Source organism: Sceloporus occidentalis, unplaced genomic scaffold (genome assembly GCF_023333645.1).
Source record: "Sceloporus occidentalis isolate IW3139 unplaced genomic scaffold, rSceOcc1.0.p SCAF_3, whole genome shotgun sequence".
Lineage (NCBI taxonomy): Eukaryota > Metazoa > Chordata > Lepidosauria > Squamata > Phrynosomatidae > Sceloporus > Sceloporus occidentalis.
In genome coordinates, this window is record NW_028316983.1 from 17,283,065 (window position 1) to 17,301,369 (window position 18,305).

The 18,305-nt window shown below is 39.9% G+C and overlaps 1 protein-coding gene and 1 pseudogene across 1 annotated transcript in view; one reads left to right on the forward strand and one right to left on the reverse strand.

The window, feature by feature from the left end:
- Positions 1-4,740, forward strand: part of LOC149315605 (piezo-type mechanosensitive ion channel component 2-like) — a 94,953-nt pseudogene extending 90,213 nt beyond the window's left edge.
- A 256-nt stretch (positions 4,741-4,996) lies between these two features.
- Positions 4,997-18,305, reverse strand: part of LOC149315607 (putative aminopeptidase NPEPL1) — a 31,140-nt gene continuing 17,831 nt past the window's right edge. The window contains exons 6-12 of the mRNA XM_089513732.1: positions 15,676-15,818; positions 15,087-15,164; positions 12,569-12,669; positions 11,197-11,320; positions 9,322-9,498; positions 7,376-7,486; positions 4,997-6,094 (exon numbers count right to left, since the gene is read on the reverse strand). Of these exons, the coding sequence (XP_089369858.1) occupies positions 5,936-6,094; positions 7,376-7,486; positions 9,322-9,498; positions 11,197-11,320; positions 12,569-12,669; positions 15,087-15,164; positions 15,676-15,818 (893 nt within the window). The 3' untranslated portion in view covers positions 4,997-5,935. The remainder of the gene's footprint in view (positions 6,095-7,375; positions 7,487-9,321; positions 9,499-11,196; positions 11,321-12,568; positions 12,670-15,086; positions 15,165-15,675; positions 15,819-18,305) is intronic.

An 18,305-nucleotide genomic window follows, 5' to 3' on the forward strand; every position in this document is an offset into this window, starting at 1 on the left:
TTATACTATAAACTTTCCAATAGTTTCTCTTTCCTCTGTAGTATGCATTGTATACAAGGAAGCAATTCCCACTACATTCATAGAATCACAGAATCATAGTTAGAAGAGATCACAAGGGCCATCCAGTCCAACCCTGCTCTGCCATGCAGGAATGCACAATCAAAGCACTCCCAACAGATGGCCATCTAGCCTCTATTTAAAAAAAAACCAAAGGAGAGTTTACCTCGGCTTTGTCTCTAGTACAGATTTTAAGAATTGCAGTCTTAAACTGTAGGAAGATTCCTATCATAGGGTCCCTCTTACCACTGAAAAGAACCTTAAAGCCATTTCATATTCTGTCAGTACAGCTTCACTCTTCATCTTATTGGATTCTTGACTTTTCTACAATGCCATGTGTCAGAAATAACTTGAAGGCACACAACAAGAAGCCACTGTTCTAGGCTACACTTCTCAGAGTCTTAAGTTAGCCAGTCTTGAGTTAGAAAAAGCTATCATAGATGCCCTTACAGGATGGAAATTGCAGGGAATTTCCCACGTACTGGATTTATTTTCAGCCCATATTCTTATCTTTCCTATATTCTTATCTTTGTTGTTGCCATTGTTGTTTGCCTTCAAGTAGTTTCCGATTTATGGAGACCTTAAGATGAACCTGTTGTAGGGTTTTCTGGGCAAGGTTTGTTCAGAGGGTTTGCCATTGTGATCCTTTGAGGCTGAGAAAGTGTGACTTGCCCAAGGACACCGAAGGAGTGTCCATGGCTGAATAGGGATTTGAATTCTGGTCTCCCAGATTCCTAGTCTATTATACAGTGGCCTCAGTGTACATAGGTCTACAGTTGAACAGACTGGAATGTTTCAGGGGCTCACAAAGGACATCCATGGGCTCACCATTGCTGGCCCCTAATCATATTGCTCTGCCTACTTGTAGGGCCTGCCTGGGACATACTACTCTATGATTGTGACTGTTGTTGTTGTTGTTGTTATTATTATTATTATTATACTGTTATAGCAAGGATGAAATGATGTAATGATGTATAGGGACTCTTGGAGGCCTACCCTAAACTACTTGATCCCAGAACTACATTGAAGCCTATAATTATCATAATAGTGAGAACTTCAGCAGTCACTGAAGTTTTTTCTTCTTAGATTACTTCCCAGTGTACTTCCAAGATATGTGAGAGCTACTGGAGGAGCAGAAGCCAAAATGGCACACAGATTGCAAGTTGGTAGGTACCCCTATGTTAATAGTAAAAAATAAAATAAATGCTGTCCTCTTTGTGATGAGATGAGAAGGAAGACCTGACTTGCCCATTATGATATCACAAATATGCAGGAAGGCAAAACAAAATTCTTTTATCTGTGTTATTGAACACATGAACAAAAGCAGGTATGTGGCACAAAGCTTCATTTCATAAAACTGTTTTTTGGTTTCTTTTAGAAAGGTTTGTTTTTATTCAGTTAAAACTCTGAAAACGTGTTCTCTGTGGATCAAACTAGCAAAAGGAGGATATAAGTGAGGAGTGCTGAATCTTCTGTGCAGCTAGTACTTCCCTTGCATCAATCCACTTCCCAAATATCTATTATCTTGCAGAGCTCTACCTTCAATATTGTAGCCTGGCTTTTGGATATAACTCATGGTTTGAGTGTCTTTTTTTGTTTTTAAAGTTAGACACCTTCACAGCCATTCGGTACAACAGGACCAGGTCTGCATCATCATGCCTGGTTTGGCTTTGCGTGCTGCTGAAGCTTTCAGGAGCATTCTCATTTAAAGAGGACTAGCTAGCTCTCTTTTGCAATTCTGCTGCACTCAGGTTTGCAATAGGCTCCATTTCATTTTGTTTAAACAACTGGCTGGGTGATAAATGGACAAAAAATTGAGGGTGTTACACTTATGAAATGATAGGAATAGGAATTGAATCCAGTCTCATTACAACAGATGATTGGTATGGTGAAAAATGCACATAGCTCTTGTTATGGATAAGGTTTGTGGATTTGGATGAAGGCATAGGATGTATAGGGACTCTTGGAGACAAGATGTGGGATGCACAGTAAACTCAATTGTCTTATAATTCTAATTTGAACAGCGTATAACCCAAAGGACATAAATAAGATGGCTTTCTTCAGAAATATAACAATAAAGTTGCAGCAGTTGCCTGGCGAGAGAAGTTCAAGCCATGTGCCTGAATGGTGGATTGTTGAAGAGCAAAAGCCTGGCTGCTTGGGAAATGGATGCAGTAAAAACATGGAGCTCTTTATCTACAATGATAAGGTCAGCCCTTCCAGCCTGGGATTCCTGGCAGCGCATGGGTAAGGATATGACAGTGAAAATAATTATTAGTCATATTTTCACCCACATCTATGCACTCCCTTTCTTCATGGGAATTTTGTGAACTTCTCATTTATATTTTTGAATATTTTTGTGCCTTATACTGTATAAGCACACATATTGTCCAATACCAGTGATTCACTCCTATTTCCAACTTGAGGAATTGCAAGGCTATCTCCTGAGAGTGAATTTGTAAATTTGGGTAGCCATTCAATCTGTGAAGAATCAGACCAATTTATTGTTCTGCTCTTTTGACAAAGAGCAGGAAAACTAATCCTTAAACTTAGTCAGCCCTTCACAGTGCCTTGTTTGAATCTTCCACTCTAATTTGGTTGTTGTGAATTCCATATTTCTGTACTAGAATGCAGTCTTTTAAAAAAGAAAAAAATAGTTGTTTTTTCCCCCCAAATTGTGCTACCATAGCAATTTCCCCCATCCCTACCCTCACTCCATCTACACCAGAGGTGGGAAGGTTTGATAGGGCCAGAGGGCAGTATCTCTTGTCTAAAAACCCTATGAAATTCAAGAGGTTGCCATAAATCAACAGGCAACTTGAAGGTACATACACACATACACCCTTTGGGACCACATGGGGCCAAAAACCAAAAGCAATACTGGAAGTGTTTTCTACTTTTGAATTAAAACATAACAAAACATTAAACACTGCAAGGGGACTACTGTATGTGATCTACTTCAAAGGTAAATTGCCACTCCTGAAGATTTTCAGGAAAGGCAGCTCAACATCCCCCCCCCGGGTAAGAATAGTGATTTGTACAAGTGAAGTCTAGTACAAGTGGGAATTGGATGGGGGGGGGAGGCTATTGAGTTGAGGGAGGGATAATACATTAAAGATTAAATGTAGGAACAATATCGATTTTAAAATATTCATTGGTGGTGCAGTGGTTAAATACCTATACTGCAACTGCTCACTCATACACAAGGTTGTGTATTATTATTATTATGATTTATATAACGCTGTAGATTTACATAGTGCTGCACATACAAACAATAAAATAGATAAAGTAAACCTGCCGGTGGCGTACAATCTAAGAATACCAATACCAGCCAGGGGCTCAGAGTCGACTCAGCCTGGCATCCTTCCGTTGGTTGCTAAAATGAGTACCCAGCTTTTGGGGGGTAATTACCTTACACATTGTAAACCGCTTAGGGAGTGTTTAAGTGCACTGATAAGCAGTATAGAAATGTACCTGCTATTGCTATTGATTATGGAATAAAGGGCAAGATCCTGCAAGGAAATTTTGCTCCAGTTAAAGCTTTTCCAGCAGCCTAGAGTGATGTGGAGAATCTCTCTCTTCAGTGAAGCTGGACCTCCCAAGTGGTTTACTTGAATTTCTGAGCAAATCAAATGACAAGACATGCTGGTTGTTAAGAAAAGTATTTTGGTGTTTCTCCACATCAATGACTGTCATCTTTGTGACTTTTTTTTTCTGAATAAGACATGTTTTGCATGTGTCATATTTCTCTGGGCAAAACATTCATAAGCTGTGCCACCTAAATTAAAATTTAACATTTTGTGGTTTGGACTTTAAACACAAGTCTTTAAATCGGTCCCTATGTTGTAAAACATGATAGCGTAGAGAATTCGTATACCTACAGGGCTGTATATACTGGCAGGAAAAGACATAGTTCAAAAATTCCACACAAAACTGCAAATACCCTCCTAAAAACAACCGTGTTGCTTTTCTCCACCTGTCTTATTTCAGGATTGTTGGCCTCTATATGTCTGTTGTTCTAGTCATTGGGAAGTTCATCCGAGAATTTTTCAATGGAATTTCACGTTCCATTATGTTTGAAGAGCTGCCGAATGTGGACCGCATCCTGAAGCTCTGTACAGATATCTTCCTGGCGAGGGAGGCAGGAGAACTTGAGTTGGAAGAGCAGCTCTTTGCAAAACTCATCTTCTTGTACAGGTCTCCTGAAACAATGATTAAATGGACCAGGGAAGCTAAGGAAAAATAAAACCAGGGCAGTCACCCATGATCACCGCTAATGAATTGCTCTCAACGGGAAACGCTGGATGAAGTTGTGAAGTACATGGGGGAGAGGAAGGTTGTAAAATAGGATATTCACATGATTCATGCTAACTCAGTGCAATGTTATGGCAAGATACATAATCAGGACAAACAGTGTGTTCTATTTGCTACCTTAAATCTGTGATGAGAGCATAAATATGAAATTTGTATTGCATACATTGCAGAACTCTAAGGATCAGTCAGCTGAAGTGAACTGGCATGCCAAATTCTTTACCCAGCAAATGTCCAAAGGCAGCACTACTATTTTCTTTTTCACTGAAAAATGTAAAAATGTAAATTTTACACCAAGTTGTCAGCTCCACCTCAATCAAGCAATCAATGTTTGGTGTTGGGGGGGGGGGGGAGGAGGAAAATTGTTCTTTTAGTTTGGGCAAGTTAATCATTATGTATGTATAATACACTATGTAAACATAAATAAAATCAATACAGCATCCTGGGAATCCCTTTGTCTGTTAAGATGACCAGATAGCTATGTGAATGTGTGACAAGTTGGCAGTGGCAGATATAAAGAATATACTTGTCCTACATTAACTCATCTAGCACTGTCCCTTACTGCCACTCAACAGACATTTGTAGAGTAAAATGTGCTGGAAATTTTATTTAATAAACCCACACATCCTGAGATGAGAGAAGGGTTTTATTCTAGTGTGGTTACCTCCCATAAACACTTTCATTCTAAACATTAATAAAGTTCATCAACAGAAGAGCGTGAGAGCATCACAGAAATGCAGTCTTACTCTTCAAGTCACATTAACAACTATGAGCAAAACTTTTAACATGCAAGAATGGCATTGTAGAGAGTTTTAAGTTGTTAAAATCCTTTACAGAAAATAAGGCCTCCCTTAGTGCCATGCCGAAACACGCTACAGAACAAAGCAGAGCCCCAAGTGGTTTAATCCCAAAATTGCCACCTAAACAGAAGCATGCCATTTAATCTCCCCAATGCTACATGAGACAAGGCAGCTGCAATTCCTAACTATGTTGTTCCTTACCTGCTGGGATTTCTGGTGTGTCACATAGCAGGTTAAAAGAGGGAGGACAGACCAGAAAAGGACTGCTTTGGAAGCTGCCTCATCACTATACTATCAGGGCATGTAAAAGGTATGCACCCAATCTCCAGGCTGCAATATGATCACCCTATTGTTCCCTCTGTTATAGGTTGAAAGGCAGCGATTAAGAAAATCCTGGGAGAAGGAAAACTCAAGAAACTGATGTAGAAGGCTCTATGGGCAGCAAGAGGTTAAGATGTTGTATTAATAGGCTCAGAAATCTTTTGAAAGGGACACAGAGGAGAAACATTCCTGGCTCCTCAATAAAGACCAGAAGCAGCAAAGTCATTGTATGTTTGGTATAAATGCAAAGCGCAAAGTGTTCTTAAAAACCAATAGAATAGGGCCTTTCATCGGAATGAGATGGAGAAACATTAAGCAGTGACAACAGATTTTTTTTCCTTTTTTAAAAAATGGCTGTTTCTGACACAAGGTACTTTAATGGTGTTGAAAACCCATCAGTGCAAAATGAGGTAACTCCAGCGTGCCATCTCCGAAAGGTGCAAGCACTAAACCAAGCGCCGTCTCTTGGAATCTCTCCCCATGTCATCCTCTGGGGAGTCTCCATTGCAGCCCAGGGGAGAGACCATGTTCAGCAGAGGGTCTTCAGAGGCACGGCCAAACAGGGATAGCAGCAAAGCTACACCATAACCTGTGGCTCGTTCACCCTAGGAACAACCACAGAGATGTTTTATTGTCCTTGCTAAATCTCAAGGCAAACAGAGGAGGCATATTAAGGCAAAAGCTTTCAACATTGACTTGGAGTGTTTGTGCCTGCTTGATTTTGGCTTTTTACATGCTGAATGAGATGAGGTAAACAAATCACAATCATCAGCATCCCAAGACTGCAATACTGTTTCCAATGACCTATGAGCAAGCCCCATTGAACTCAGTAACTAGATATGCACACTGTAAAGCAATCAATTTTTGTGCAAGCACTACTAGTCAAAACGTTGACTGGCATCCTGTACAATATTTATGAGACTGGAAGCCAGTGGACCTATGATCTTGTAACTTTTGGGATTCATGTTTAAGATCATTAAGACTGAACAAACCTCTACAACTCACCTCTTAAATGAAGTAGCGCTCCAACAGGAGGGTTTCTGAGGCACTGCAAAATGGGGTGCTAGGAAATGCCTACAGCACTAGCCCAGCTGCAGGGCATATTGAGACAAGGATCTGTGTGAGGATTTTCCAGGGTCTCACCAGCTGTTCATCTCAATGTGCCTTGTGACTGGGAGAGTGCTGCAGCCATCATTTCCCAAAGCTCTGATCTGCAGATCCTTGGAAAGCCTTCTGCTGGGGCTCTGCCTGGCTGAAGAGGTAGGGTTTTTTTTTGGGGGGGGGGGGGTAGCATTGGCAGAAGAAGCACTGGCAGAAGATGACAAAGCTCCATCATTGCCGCTACATCTGCTAATGTAAGCAGTCCATGTATACTGAGAAAAATAATAAAGGTCAGTGGTGTGTGTCAGGTAGCCTGAATATAGCATCAGTAAAAGCAGGATTCACACTCAAAACACAACCATATCATCTCTTGTGCATTGTAAATTCCAGAACTGGAAGGAACTTGTACCTTTCAGGGTGATGTGCATTATAATAGCATTCTCTGTCTGATTATCCTTTATCTACTGTAAGTATGAGCAAGTTATGGCTCATAAGATGCATAAAGCCTCCACAAGGTGTTTTGTGCAATCCCTTGTCTCATCCCAGACCCTTCCCACCAGCTCCCTCTTCCAGACCCCTAATTACCATGAGAGAATAATGAAAGATTACACAAGAGCAAATAAGTATTGATGATCAATTAAGGGCAGAAGGGGCAACAACAACATGATCCACACAAGAGGTCTAAATCTGAGAGTGAGCAAAATCCCCCTCAAGATAAGGATGAACACCTCATGTTAAGGGGACAGAGCAAGAATCATACTTCAGAAGAATCATACTTCACTTACTGCATGGACAGGTGCTGCAATGTCTATATGGACCCAGATACCAGGCCAGTCAAACCCAATATGTGAAGCGATAAAAAGTCCAGCACAAGAGCTTGGTGAATTATCACGATCCTGGAGGAGGGGGGGAAAGCAGAGGCATGTTAGTTTTAGTGAGAACCATACCTGAAACATTTACATCAAAAGGGCATAAAAAGATATGATGCTCAACTGCATTTCTAGAGTAGGTGGCATGGCAGGTATCCATGTCAGTAAAGCATTTTGTGTCAGGTAAAGCACCTCACAAAATGCTGCAGTGACAAGTTGGCTCATGATCCAGTCAGACCCATCATTAGATATATTACTCCTGAAGAAAGATACGATTCCGTCTGTGGAAGAATGGAGACTTAAAGTTATGGAAATATGCGAGATGGAGAAATTGTCCGCAATAGTTGGTAACAGAGACATGGATAGTTTTTTTGAAGTTTGGAATATATGGAAAGAATACCTGTGGAAACAGAAAGAGAGTATGGCTTTACAGAATTTTGAATTATAAAAAGCTATCTTTTTCCCTTTCCCCTACTTTATTTAAAGTATATGAGTATGGGAGAATGATCCCTGGGAAGAATGAATTATAGTCTATTAGTAGTAGTCCTCCATCACTGATATTGTGTAATAGAGATTCGATGGTTGAATTAAATATGCATAAGAAATAGTTAGTATAATGTATAGTGAGGTAGTATTAGAAGGTTTTGGTATAGCCTAAGGAAGAGGGAGGTTAGATTGTAAGCTACAGTAAATAGTTAAAAAGTTGGAGAAATAATGAGGATAATGCTCTTATTTATATTTTGAAAGAATGTATGAAATGTGACGATGATTTATATGTATGTATGTATGTACGTATGTTTTTTTTTCTAAATAAATAAAAAAAAAGATATATTACTCCTACATCCCACTGGTATTCACGTCCTGTCATTGGGCCGTGTGGTACAGTGGTTTGAGTGCTGCACTAGGACACTGGGAGACATTGGCCATGGAAACCCACTAGGTAACCTTGGGCAAGCTACACTCTCTCAGCCTCAGACCCCCACTGAATAAATGATGCAAAAAAATCTCTGTGATAGATTTGTGTTAGGGTCACTGTAAGTCAGAAATGACTTATTACAACAGCAGCAGCAGTATCAACAGCAACAGCAATATCAACAACAATTATTGGACAGTGTCCAGAAGCTGCCTCCATAATGTATATGCCTTCTGTCTCTCAGGTAGCAAGATGACTTGGGCTGTCAAATACCTTTAGGTTAAAGGTATATCAGAAATACTATAAAAGCAACAGTGACAGGAAAGCAAGACATTTCCCTTTAAACATTCTCCACTGCATATAAGGTACTCTCAGTCATAATAGGTCATAAGGCCTGAAGAGGAACAGAGAAAGAGTCTTTTACTCATGTTGAATCCAAACAGTAACCAGATTCTTTCACTTGGCAACCCCTTGACATGAGGAATATGTATATACAGTACTTTTTGGGCCTCACCCATGACATTTCTGGCACCATACACAATGAATTTCATGAGAAACCAATGTGATTTTAAGCATGACTGAGTGATCAGCACAGATTAACAGTGGACAAAGTTAAGTGCTGTAAATTATCACTCATTTTGGCACAAAGGGAGTTATGTTGTTGTTGTGTGACTTCAAGTCATTTCCTTCAAGTCTGGTGACCCTAAGGTGACCTGATCATAGGGTTTTCTTGGCAAGTTTCTTCAGAGGGGCATTGCCATTGCCATCCTCTGAAGCTGAGAGAATATGACTTGTCTAAGGTGGGTTTCCATAGACAAGTTAGGATTCAACCCCAGTGTCCTAGTCCAACACACAAACCATTAGATTATGCTGGCCCTTCTGAATAACATCTGTATACCATCTGAAATAACAGTCTAGCAGTTGTATTCAATAAATGTAGTAAACCTACTGCCACAGAGTTCTTCATGTCAGCTACAGCTGAGGTAAATTCAGTAAAATGGAGCTCAGGGCAATAGACGAGAGGATGAACTAGATCTCCACAATTTCTGCCAGCTTTAACACATGCTCTTTCCCATTCTTCATTATTGGTGAGGACGGCTGCGTGGTATTTCCCTGTGGCAATTCCCTAGTAGTGAATAAGTAGTGAATAAATGGTGAGAAACATGAAATCCAAGATAATCCAGACCATAGTAAATAGTGCTATACTCTGATACAGGTCACAGATTACAAGTGTCAGAAGATTAGATTACAGTCAGCTGTCAATTTTTGTAGGAGTTGGGGGGCAGCAGTGCCATGAAAATGGAAAAAAAAACGCAAAGAGGTCCGCCATTTTTTTAACCTGAGAGAACACTTCTTTATGTATTTGTCCTCCAGCACTTTTTATGGTCAACATCTGACACACAGAATTGCACTGGAGGACCTACAAATTCTAGAGAGAACATATCAATCAAATCTGCAGATTAAGACATTCATAAAATAAATCTCAAGATCATCCAAAAAGCTTCAATATAGTTTTCTTTGGGAACAGAACTCACAAATGGCCCTATCACTGGTGCTCCTGCTGAAGAATGAAGGACAGGGCTGGAATATTTAGTCAGGTTGATGCCAAGGGATCTGAAGCAGTCTCCCCCAAGATGGTGCCCTCCAACTGTGCTGGCCTATAAAATTCCCATCATAGCTGGATGAGAGTAATTGAAGTCACTGATCAATACATATACAGATAGCCCTCCATGTCCATGGATTTTGCATCTACGGATTCAACCAACCACTGCTCAAAAATATTTGGGGGGGGGGGGATCCAAAAAGCAAACATTTTAATATATGGGATACCATTTTACTATGCCATTGCATATAATGGGACTTGAGCATCCATGGTTTTTGCTATACATCAGGGTGGGGGGGAGCTGGAACTAAACCCCCGTGAACACTGAGGGTCCACTATAAGGGTATCTGGTTGGGGAAGTCTGCTGTAGGCTTTTCAAGGCTAAAATCAGCACCTTAACTTGGGCACTGATGGGAAAAGTCAATTAATATAATTTGTACTGAACAGATCTCAATATGATTAGAACACTTAGATCCTGTGAGTCTTCCTGCTGGTGCACATGTAACTCACTGGCAGTGAGGCTTGATAAGGTCTATCCAGTGTGCCACATTACATATAAGACAAGAATGTCTCCAGAATCCTTTGCAATATAAGAGGTTTTTGTGGCAAACATGGATCTGTGGAAATTAATCCCCGAAGGCTGACCTAGGCTAAACTGAGAATTACTGTACTGTTTTGGCTACAAATGAAGGAAACAAGCATGAGAAAGAACCTCAGATATTTTTCTCTCCACTATTAATATCACTGGAAGAGATTAGGCAAATTATACTCTCACAAAAATTTAACAGTGCAACTGTGTGGATAAAATGCCAATCTGAATTAAGAATATGAATGACTAGGCTCTTAGAGGTCTCTCATTCATAGGCTCACCATAAATCAAAGTCGACTTGATGGCAAATGATAACAAGAAACAACTATGAAATCCTTGCAGCCAACTACTCAATTAACTACTTTCTGCTTTTCATTGCAATTATTACCTCAGCAATGAGGACCGAGAGTAGTCCAAATTAGTGTCTTTTAGCACTTGCAGAAGATGTTTGGACTCTAACCTGGTGAGCCTCCAAGTGAAATACTTCTACAACTATTTATGCAGGCACTGCTTCCTACATGACTGGATGCAAATGTGTCAATGCACGGATTAAGTTCTACCTCTAAAACAGATACCACAGCCAGAAGCAGCAAAAAACAACATTTACATCTATTCCTTAATTCCCAAAGTACCTGAGCACCAGTGAGAGTGGCCATGTCAAGAATGATGTCAGCACCAAGATCTTTGCGAGCATATGCAACTCCATCAGCAAGGACCAGCCGGCCTTCAGCATCAGTGTTGTTGATTTCCACCGTTCTTGAAAGGAGAGAGCAATTGTTCAGAAATCAGACATTTCAGAGCATGCTTTTACACAGCACCCATTCAATTTCATCATAACTTCTCTAATCAAGCTAGCCTTACTACTCTCCTAGACATAAACAATGACAAGATTGCACTCTTTCAATACCTCAAGGATGGTTATTGAAAGGATAGCCTCTTTGCCAATTAGGTCTAATGGTTTGAAGTTCTAGGAGAGTAGTTTCCAGCAATTGAACCAATTGCCTAGAGCGGTGGTAGGGTCCCCTCCTCAAGAAGCCTGCTGGGGATATCTTGCATTGAACAAGGGACCCATAGAACCTGATGTCTCACAAGGGCTCTTCCAAGTCTATGATTCTATGCATGCTTCTAAAAGAGCAACTCTACAGCAGGTACGAGGAAAGTGCAGTTTATGGGCCTCATAATGTCTCTGTCCCCTTCAGGATTGTTTTTGTAGTCCTCAGCTCTCATTTTTAATTTCTCCCATGAAAATATATCCCCCCCTAAGACCCCTTAGGGATGAAGAGTGGGCATCAAATTCCCCTTGGGTATTTTCTCTAACAGGCCATGACTGGAAGTTGACTCCTAGGTCAATGTCCTGTTAGAATAATGGGGCTCTTTCGAGACTAATATGGTCCAATGAGACAAAACATGTGGTAAACTTGCCTCCCATACTGCCCTAGCGGGCACGAGGGCATAAAAACATCAAAGCCTTTTCACAGGGTAAAGCCCTTCAAGGTACCCTGGGAGGTCAGTCCTTTTCCCATCCTCCAAAAATGACCACTTATGTATTTTTATGATTTATTCTGCTTGAGTACTTGCTCTGAATACTTAAGCCCAATTCCCTTGTTAATTTGTTCATGTTTATTTTAGTTTGCAAAATTTTCTCTGTCATTGTTGACGATAGGACATAAAGCTATGCAAGGTGCTACTGTCCTGCTCCTGCTTACTGATAATTTATACATCAAGCCTCTAGCACCTGAGATTTTACCAGGGATCACACACACACTTTCAAAGTTAGGAATTTAACCCCTTTGCAAATAAAAGCAGAGATTCCTGGAATCTAAATCCCAAGGCCCAAATCATTTGCTTTGCAATCATGGCACACATGGACACTATGAGGCAATTAAGTCCTTCAGAGACCACATTTGCTGGCTCAGAAGAACTTTTCCAAGTTGGGATATGGTAGCACATTCCTTATTAAAAGCAACAACGGTATTTAGGATAATGAGAAAGAATCAGTCTTACTTTCCCGAGTAAAGAACATGAATATCATCAGGTCTTGTTGCGTTTGGTCCAACAGAATTCTCAGCCAAACAAAAAACAGCATGAAGATTGTCTTTAAAGCCCTATTGTGGTAAGGCAAAGACAAGTGTGATTTAACAGAAGATACAAACAGTTTTATCCAACAAATCAAACAGAACCTAATGGGAGAGAAATATCACCATCATTCATACTTCTTGTAAGAGATATCCATACAAACGCACATTTAAAATTGCAGATTATGAATCTCTACAATCATAAATTCCAAATACCTAAAATAATAAATTACTAATATCTGTTAAAATGCTATAAAAGAAATATAATTACGCAGCAGTAAACAACAATCACACTCTTGGTTATTCTGTGAAACCTTGTAGAGATACAGATTATTTTTTAAAAAACTGGCACCTGAAAGATAAGTGTATGGGGAAGACATCACTCTCTATAATGCAAGATTCTTAAAACTCATGTACCTTCTGGAAACATGAGTAAGTGAGTGAGTGTGTGTGTGTGTGTGTGTGTGTGTAAATAATTGGTAGTTTAACGGGAAATTGAAGGAGGAGATGAGGAATAGATATTTGGTTTCACTAAAATGTTATGTAGAACTTACAGCAATAATATTGGGCAATACAGGATTTTCACAAGGTGAATCCCACCTGAGCATCCTGAGAGGAAAGGATGAAATATAAATAAATATGACAGCAAACAAAAAGTGGTGTGTTCCTTTCCTGTCTTACTTTCAAAACTAGAATGTAGCTTGTAGTAGCAGTAGTTTCCCTTTTTTTCAGACCTGGGATACATTTTGAGTTCAAAATAAACTTCAGAACCCATTTTTAAACTATATTTCAATAGTGGTAGTACTGAGGCTGCAACCCAGTTGTGAGGCCAAACCACTAGCTAAAGACCAGTGGTCTACACCAGAGACAGGGAAACTTCAGAATGCAGCCCAGATACAGCTTACAGCCATTGCCATCTGACACACAAGCTTCTGGTATAATCTCTGTAACTAGAGATAAGATCAATGACTGGAGATAAGAGTCTATTTGAAGCCAAAATGCTATTTCATTGAATGGACCTCTTTTGTGCAGCCCAAGAAGGTTTTACACAGAACTGAGCGCTGTTTTCTGGGATGCTGTTGCACTGGATCTTACACTGGTTGTACACAAAGCCACTGTTTGCATGTTTGGAAAATGTCACAACTAATAAAAATTCCTGCCTCCGTTCCTTTGCCCCCCCCCCCCATGCCTTCAACCTGAATACTGCCCACCAGTTGAACAGAATTTGGCCCATCAGGATGAAAAAGTTGATATTGCTGACCTATATAGCTTCCTCCAACATCATGTAGGACTGGGCTGACATAAATGTGTAGCTCATCACAACAGGTATAAAATTTCCAGAAATTTTGAACACATACCCACCCCAAAACAGGTTTCCCCCGTTTTTTTTAATTGTCAAGGAAAAAAAAACTGGAAAAATTGAAAAATATCACCACCAATTATAGATCATAAGCATCTTTGTTACTTCTGGAATGTAAAATTAATTAAATATTATTTAGTTTGGTATAATATCTTGTTTCATACAGTAAAAGTACATATTAATCAAAGTGTAATTAAAAACTGAACTTTTGAAAAATTTTATTCTTTGTTACACATGGAGCTACAAGATCTTGAACTGTAAGAGACACTTGTACTATAAGGAACTGCTTTGCTTTTGGTAGTTTGAGGAGCAGGATAATCCCCAATGAAAACAGAAGAAACCACCAACAGAAAAAACTATTTTGTCTCCACTAATTTTACATAATGCCAATCAGATATAACACAACAATTCCCATAAGAAGAACTAGGGCAGGGCAGGGCAGGGCAGGGGATGGGATACAGGACCTGGAATTATGATGATCTGAAACAGTATAGTCTTCCATAAAAGTCAGTGAGTCACAGAAACATAGAATCAGAAGGGGCCTTGTGGTACATCAAGTGCAAGCCCCTGCCCAATACAGGATCTCCAGCTAAAGCATCTCCAGCATAATGATTACTCTTCCTCTTACATAATTTTTACAAATGATTTTGAGGCAGTAAATACATGAGCATCTTGTGTTAAAAGTTTATTTAACATTCTAAAAGAAAATATTCTAGAATCTCTTTTCCTCCCAGTTTTTTCAGAAAAAAAAGTCTTTGGAAAACAATCAACAACCTCACCCCCAGGGGCTGGTATCCTGTTGGGAATTTATGATATCATAAACTAATTTAAGATTGTGCAACTTCAGAACTGTGGCATTGTGCAATGGTCATATTCCCAGGATAGGAGATTGCCATCACTGTCATGCAAAGGTCATGCTGAGCCACAACACAGCATTTTGCAATAGACTGCATAATGATGGTGCAAGGAAAAGGAACAATCATGATATAGCACATCACTGCTATACTATTGAGCACTGTCTATGTAATATGGCTAAAGCAGGCAGATGTTTGATCCAAGTTAAGCATATCTACTAAAATTCACTCACTTGCTTTATGGTAGCTTTGAAGGCACCCAAAATAGCAGCAGCTCCTCCACAATCTCGTTTCATCCCAGGCATTGTTGTCTAGTGAAATGCAAGCAGACACATGTGAATTTACAGAGAATGCTATAATGCTAAAATAGTCAGGTACATGCCTAAACATGCTTACACAGAAGTTAACTGTATTGAATGCAATGGGACTTCCCTCCTGTTCACTGTATACTGTGCACTGGATTGCTAGTTGAGTGCTACAACTGAACCTATGCTTATGCAATGTACTTCCTTATATTCATTGTTTTGTTTACCTGTACCTTTCCTTCTATGTCTAAATTTATACAGATTGCAAGCTCCATAGGGTGGGAACCTGTTTATTTTTTATATTTGCTTTACTCTCTAAAGAACAATGTGCTCTGATGTGGTGCTACATAGATATTAAACACCATCACACACTAACTCTGCACTGAATTTAAATGTTCATAAGATTGTAATTACGTGTCAATGTAAGTGCATAACCACCCACTGGAATATGTGTATTCCTATGCAATTGTCCAGGGTACCACCAGGTCTTCCACAGTCAGATTTCAGATATGCGCACCTTTCCTTTGATGCTGAGTCCTCCAGTGTCATAGACAATGCCTTTCCCAACCCAGGCAATGGTCTGTGTGGCACCTTCAGGGGTATGACTGAGTACAGCTAGAGCAGGCGGGTGCACAGCTGCTTTGCCAACACCATAGATACCTGGAAATGGGGGAAGGGAAGGACTGAGAATTTTAATTGTCATGGAAGCTGGAAGAAGAATTCTGATCCAATAGGAAATCTACAGGTGATTTCCTGAGAACATATGAGATTTTTATAAATCCAGGGCACTCAAATCCTGTTATATTTGCTGAACTTTCTTCAGAGATTCAAGTTCACAGTCAACTCATAAAAACTAAAGCAGGACCATGCTGGATCAGACTAAAAGAGTATCTAGTCCAGCATTCTGTTTTCACAGTGGCCAATCAAATACTTAAGGGAAGTCCATAAACAGGACATGAATGCAACAACATCCTTCCCCTATTGTGGGAATATCAAAATCTGACACTGAGAGACAAATTTCCTCTGATACGGGTGGTAATACATACTCTTCATGACTAGTACCACAGATGGCCTTATCATCCATGAATCTGTCTAATCCCCATTTAAACCACCCATGCTGGGGACTGTTGTTAAATTTTGCGGTACCAAATTCCGTAGTTTAACTATCCACTGTGCAAAGAAACACTTCCTTTTCCCCCCAAAGCCATTCACAGGGATGAAGACATTCTAAACCACAGACGGTGAATTAAGGACTTAATAGATGTCTTGGAAAAGTTAATCCATTTAACCCTACACTGTTTATCAGCAGTGGGCAGCTGCTGATGGATGGGGATACTTCCAAGAGGAATATGTTCACAGCATCTGGAATTCTGATATTCTGTCTAAACATTTAGCTCCGCTGTTCAATGGGCATTTTGTTCTTCCACGGTTTCAGACCACCTCTAGGATGAGAAGCTGGGCCACTGATTCTAAAAGTAGGATCACCAATACATACCAATCCCTTAACATAAACCAAAATTTTTGTGTCCTGACATGTTACAAATATTTTTTATAATAATAAACGTACTTCGAATGGCTTCTCTTTTCCAGTGCTTGTACATGTATAATTGTTTGTTCTTTCTAGAACAGGGTGCAATGTACAGAGTGTTACCAACACACTGTGCAGTATGCCTACCTCCTCCTTCAGTACATGTGAACAAAGTACCAACAAAACTAAAGACCCATCTTTATCTCTTTGGTTGCCAGGGGTCTGCAGATTTTGGCTAACCTTGCCAGCCAGCTAAAATCTGTACTCACAAACACCCTGCTTCTCTGGTAGCCAGCAGGATTTACTCAGAATGCCTCTGAAACCTAGCAAAATTATGTAGATAAAAGTCCCAGCACATGTTACATTGGTTGTACTCAAGAGATTCAAGTGCAGTTTCAGGGACCCCACCTTCCTTCTCAACAAAACACATACTGTATATGCTCATGTATAAGTCTAGAAATTTTAGTCAAAAAATTGAGTCCAAAAATAGGATTGATTTATCCACAAGTCAATGTAAGCCCTGTTCTTTACCTCTTATTTAAAAAAGGGAACCATCCCCTGGGGAAAGGCAAGAGCATAATTTGTCCTGGGAGCACTGACCCTCTTCTATGCTCTCATCCATCCAGACTTTAGTGTGAGCACAACCAATTATGTCTGCTGGAATTTTTTAAGTCTTCAGCATTGTTTTCCTCTGCTTTATCCTTTAGACCTTTTGTTATATGCCCCTAAGTTTTACCCTTGACTTATCCACAGGGTCAAGTTTTACCCTTGACTTATCCACAGGGTCATATCAAAATCCATAATTTTGACCCCAAAACTTGCCCTCAATTTATCCATAAGGTCGAGTATATACAGTAATTGTCTATGACAAGCTGGTCCCTGTCTACAGTGTAGGGTCCTGATTTATTCAAAAGCATAACTGGCATCTGTTCTCAGTGTAAGCTTTTGCATCAGTCTGCCAATATTAGGAAGCTGCCATATAGTAAGTCACAGCACTGGCTCATCTAGTTTGCTAATGTGTACAGTAAAGATAGGCAACCCTTGCTTTGGTGGTGAGAGGGGAGAGACTTTAACAAAAAGAAAAGAAAATTGATGCTTATGGGAGTTTCCAATGAGCAGCAATTCTACTTTAAAGCAAGGCATAGGAGGCTTGCTTTCATATATAAGGTATCCCCCCCCCCCAAAAAAAAAAAAAAGTACACCTCCTGACACACATAATGGAAGTAAACTTCCATTCACTTCTGTTTGGTTATAATTAAAAAGCAAATTTTTAGTAGAGGTGAGGCCTGAAGATCAAAATTATCATATGAAGCTTTTGTTTAGCCCTTGTTTACAGTCTTGCAAGGCCTCTCCAGGGTTTCAGAAAGGGTTCTTTCCCAGTCTTACATGGAAATATTGAGGATTAAACCTGGGGCCTTCTGCGTACCACATGTGCTCTACCATTTAGCAACTGACCTCCACTATATTTAGTGGGACTTCTTAATTTCTAGATATTAGATTCACCAGTTACCCATCCCAATTTCGAAATGATTTCAAGCCCCACTTTTACAAAACCATGTTATTTCTGGATTGTTCCCAAAAAGATGAAAAGTAGAAGCTAAAATAGGGCCTCAAAGGGT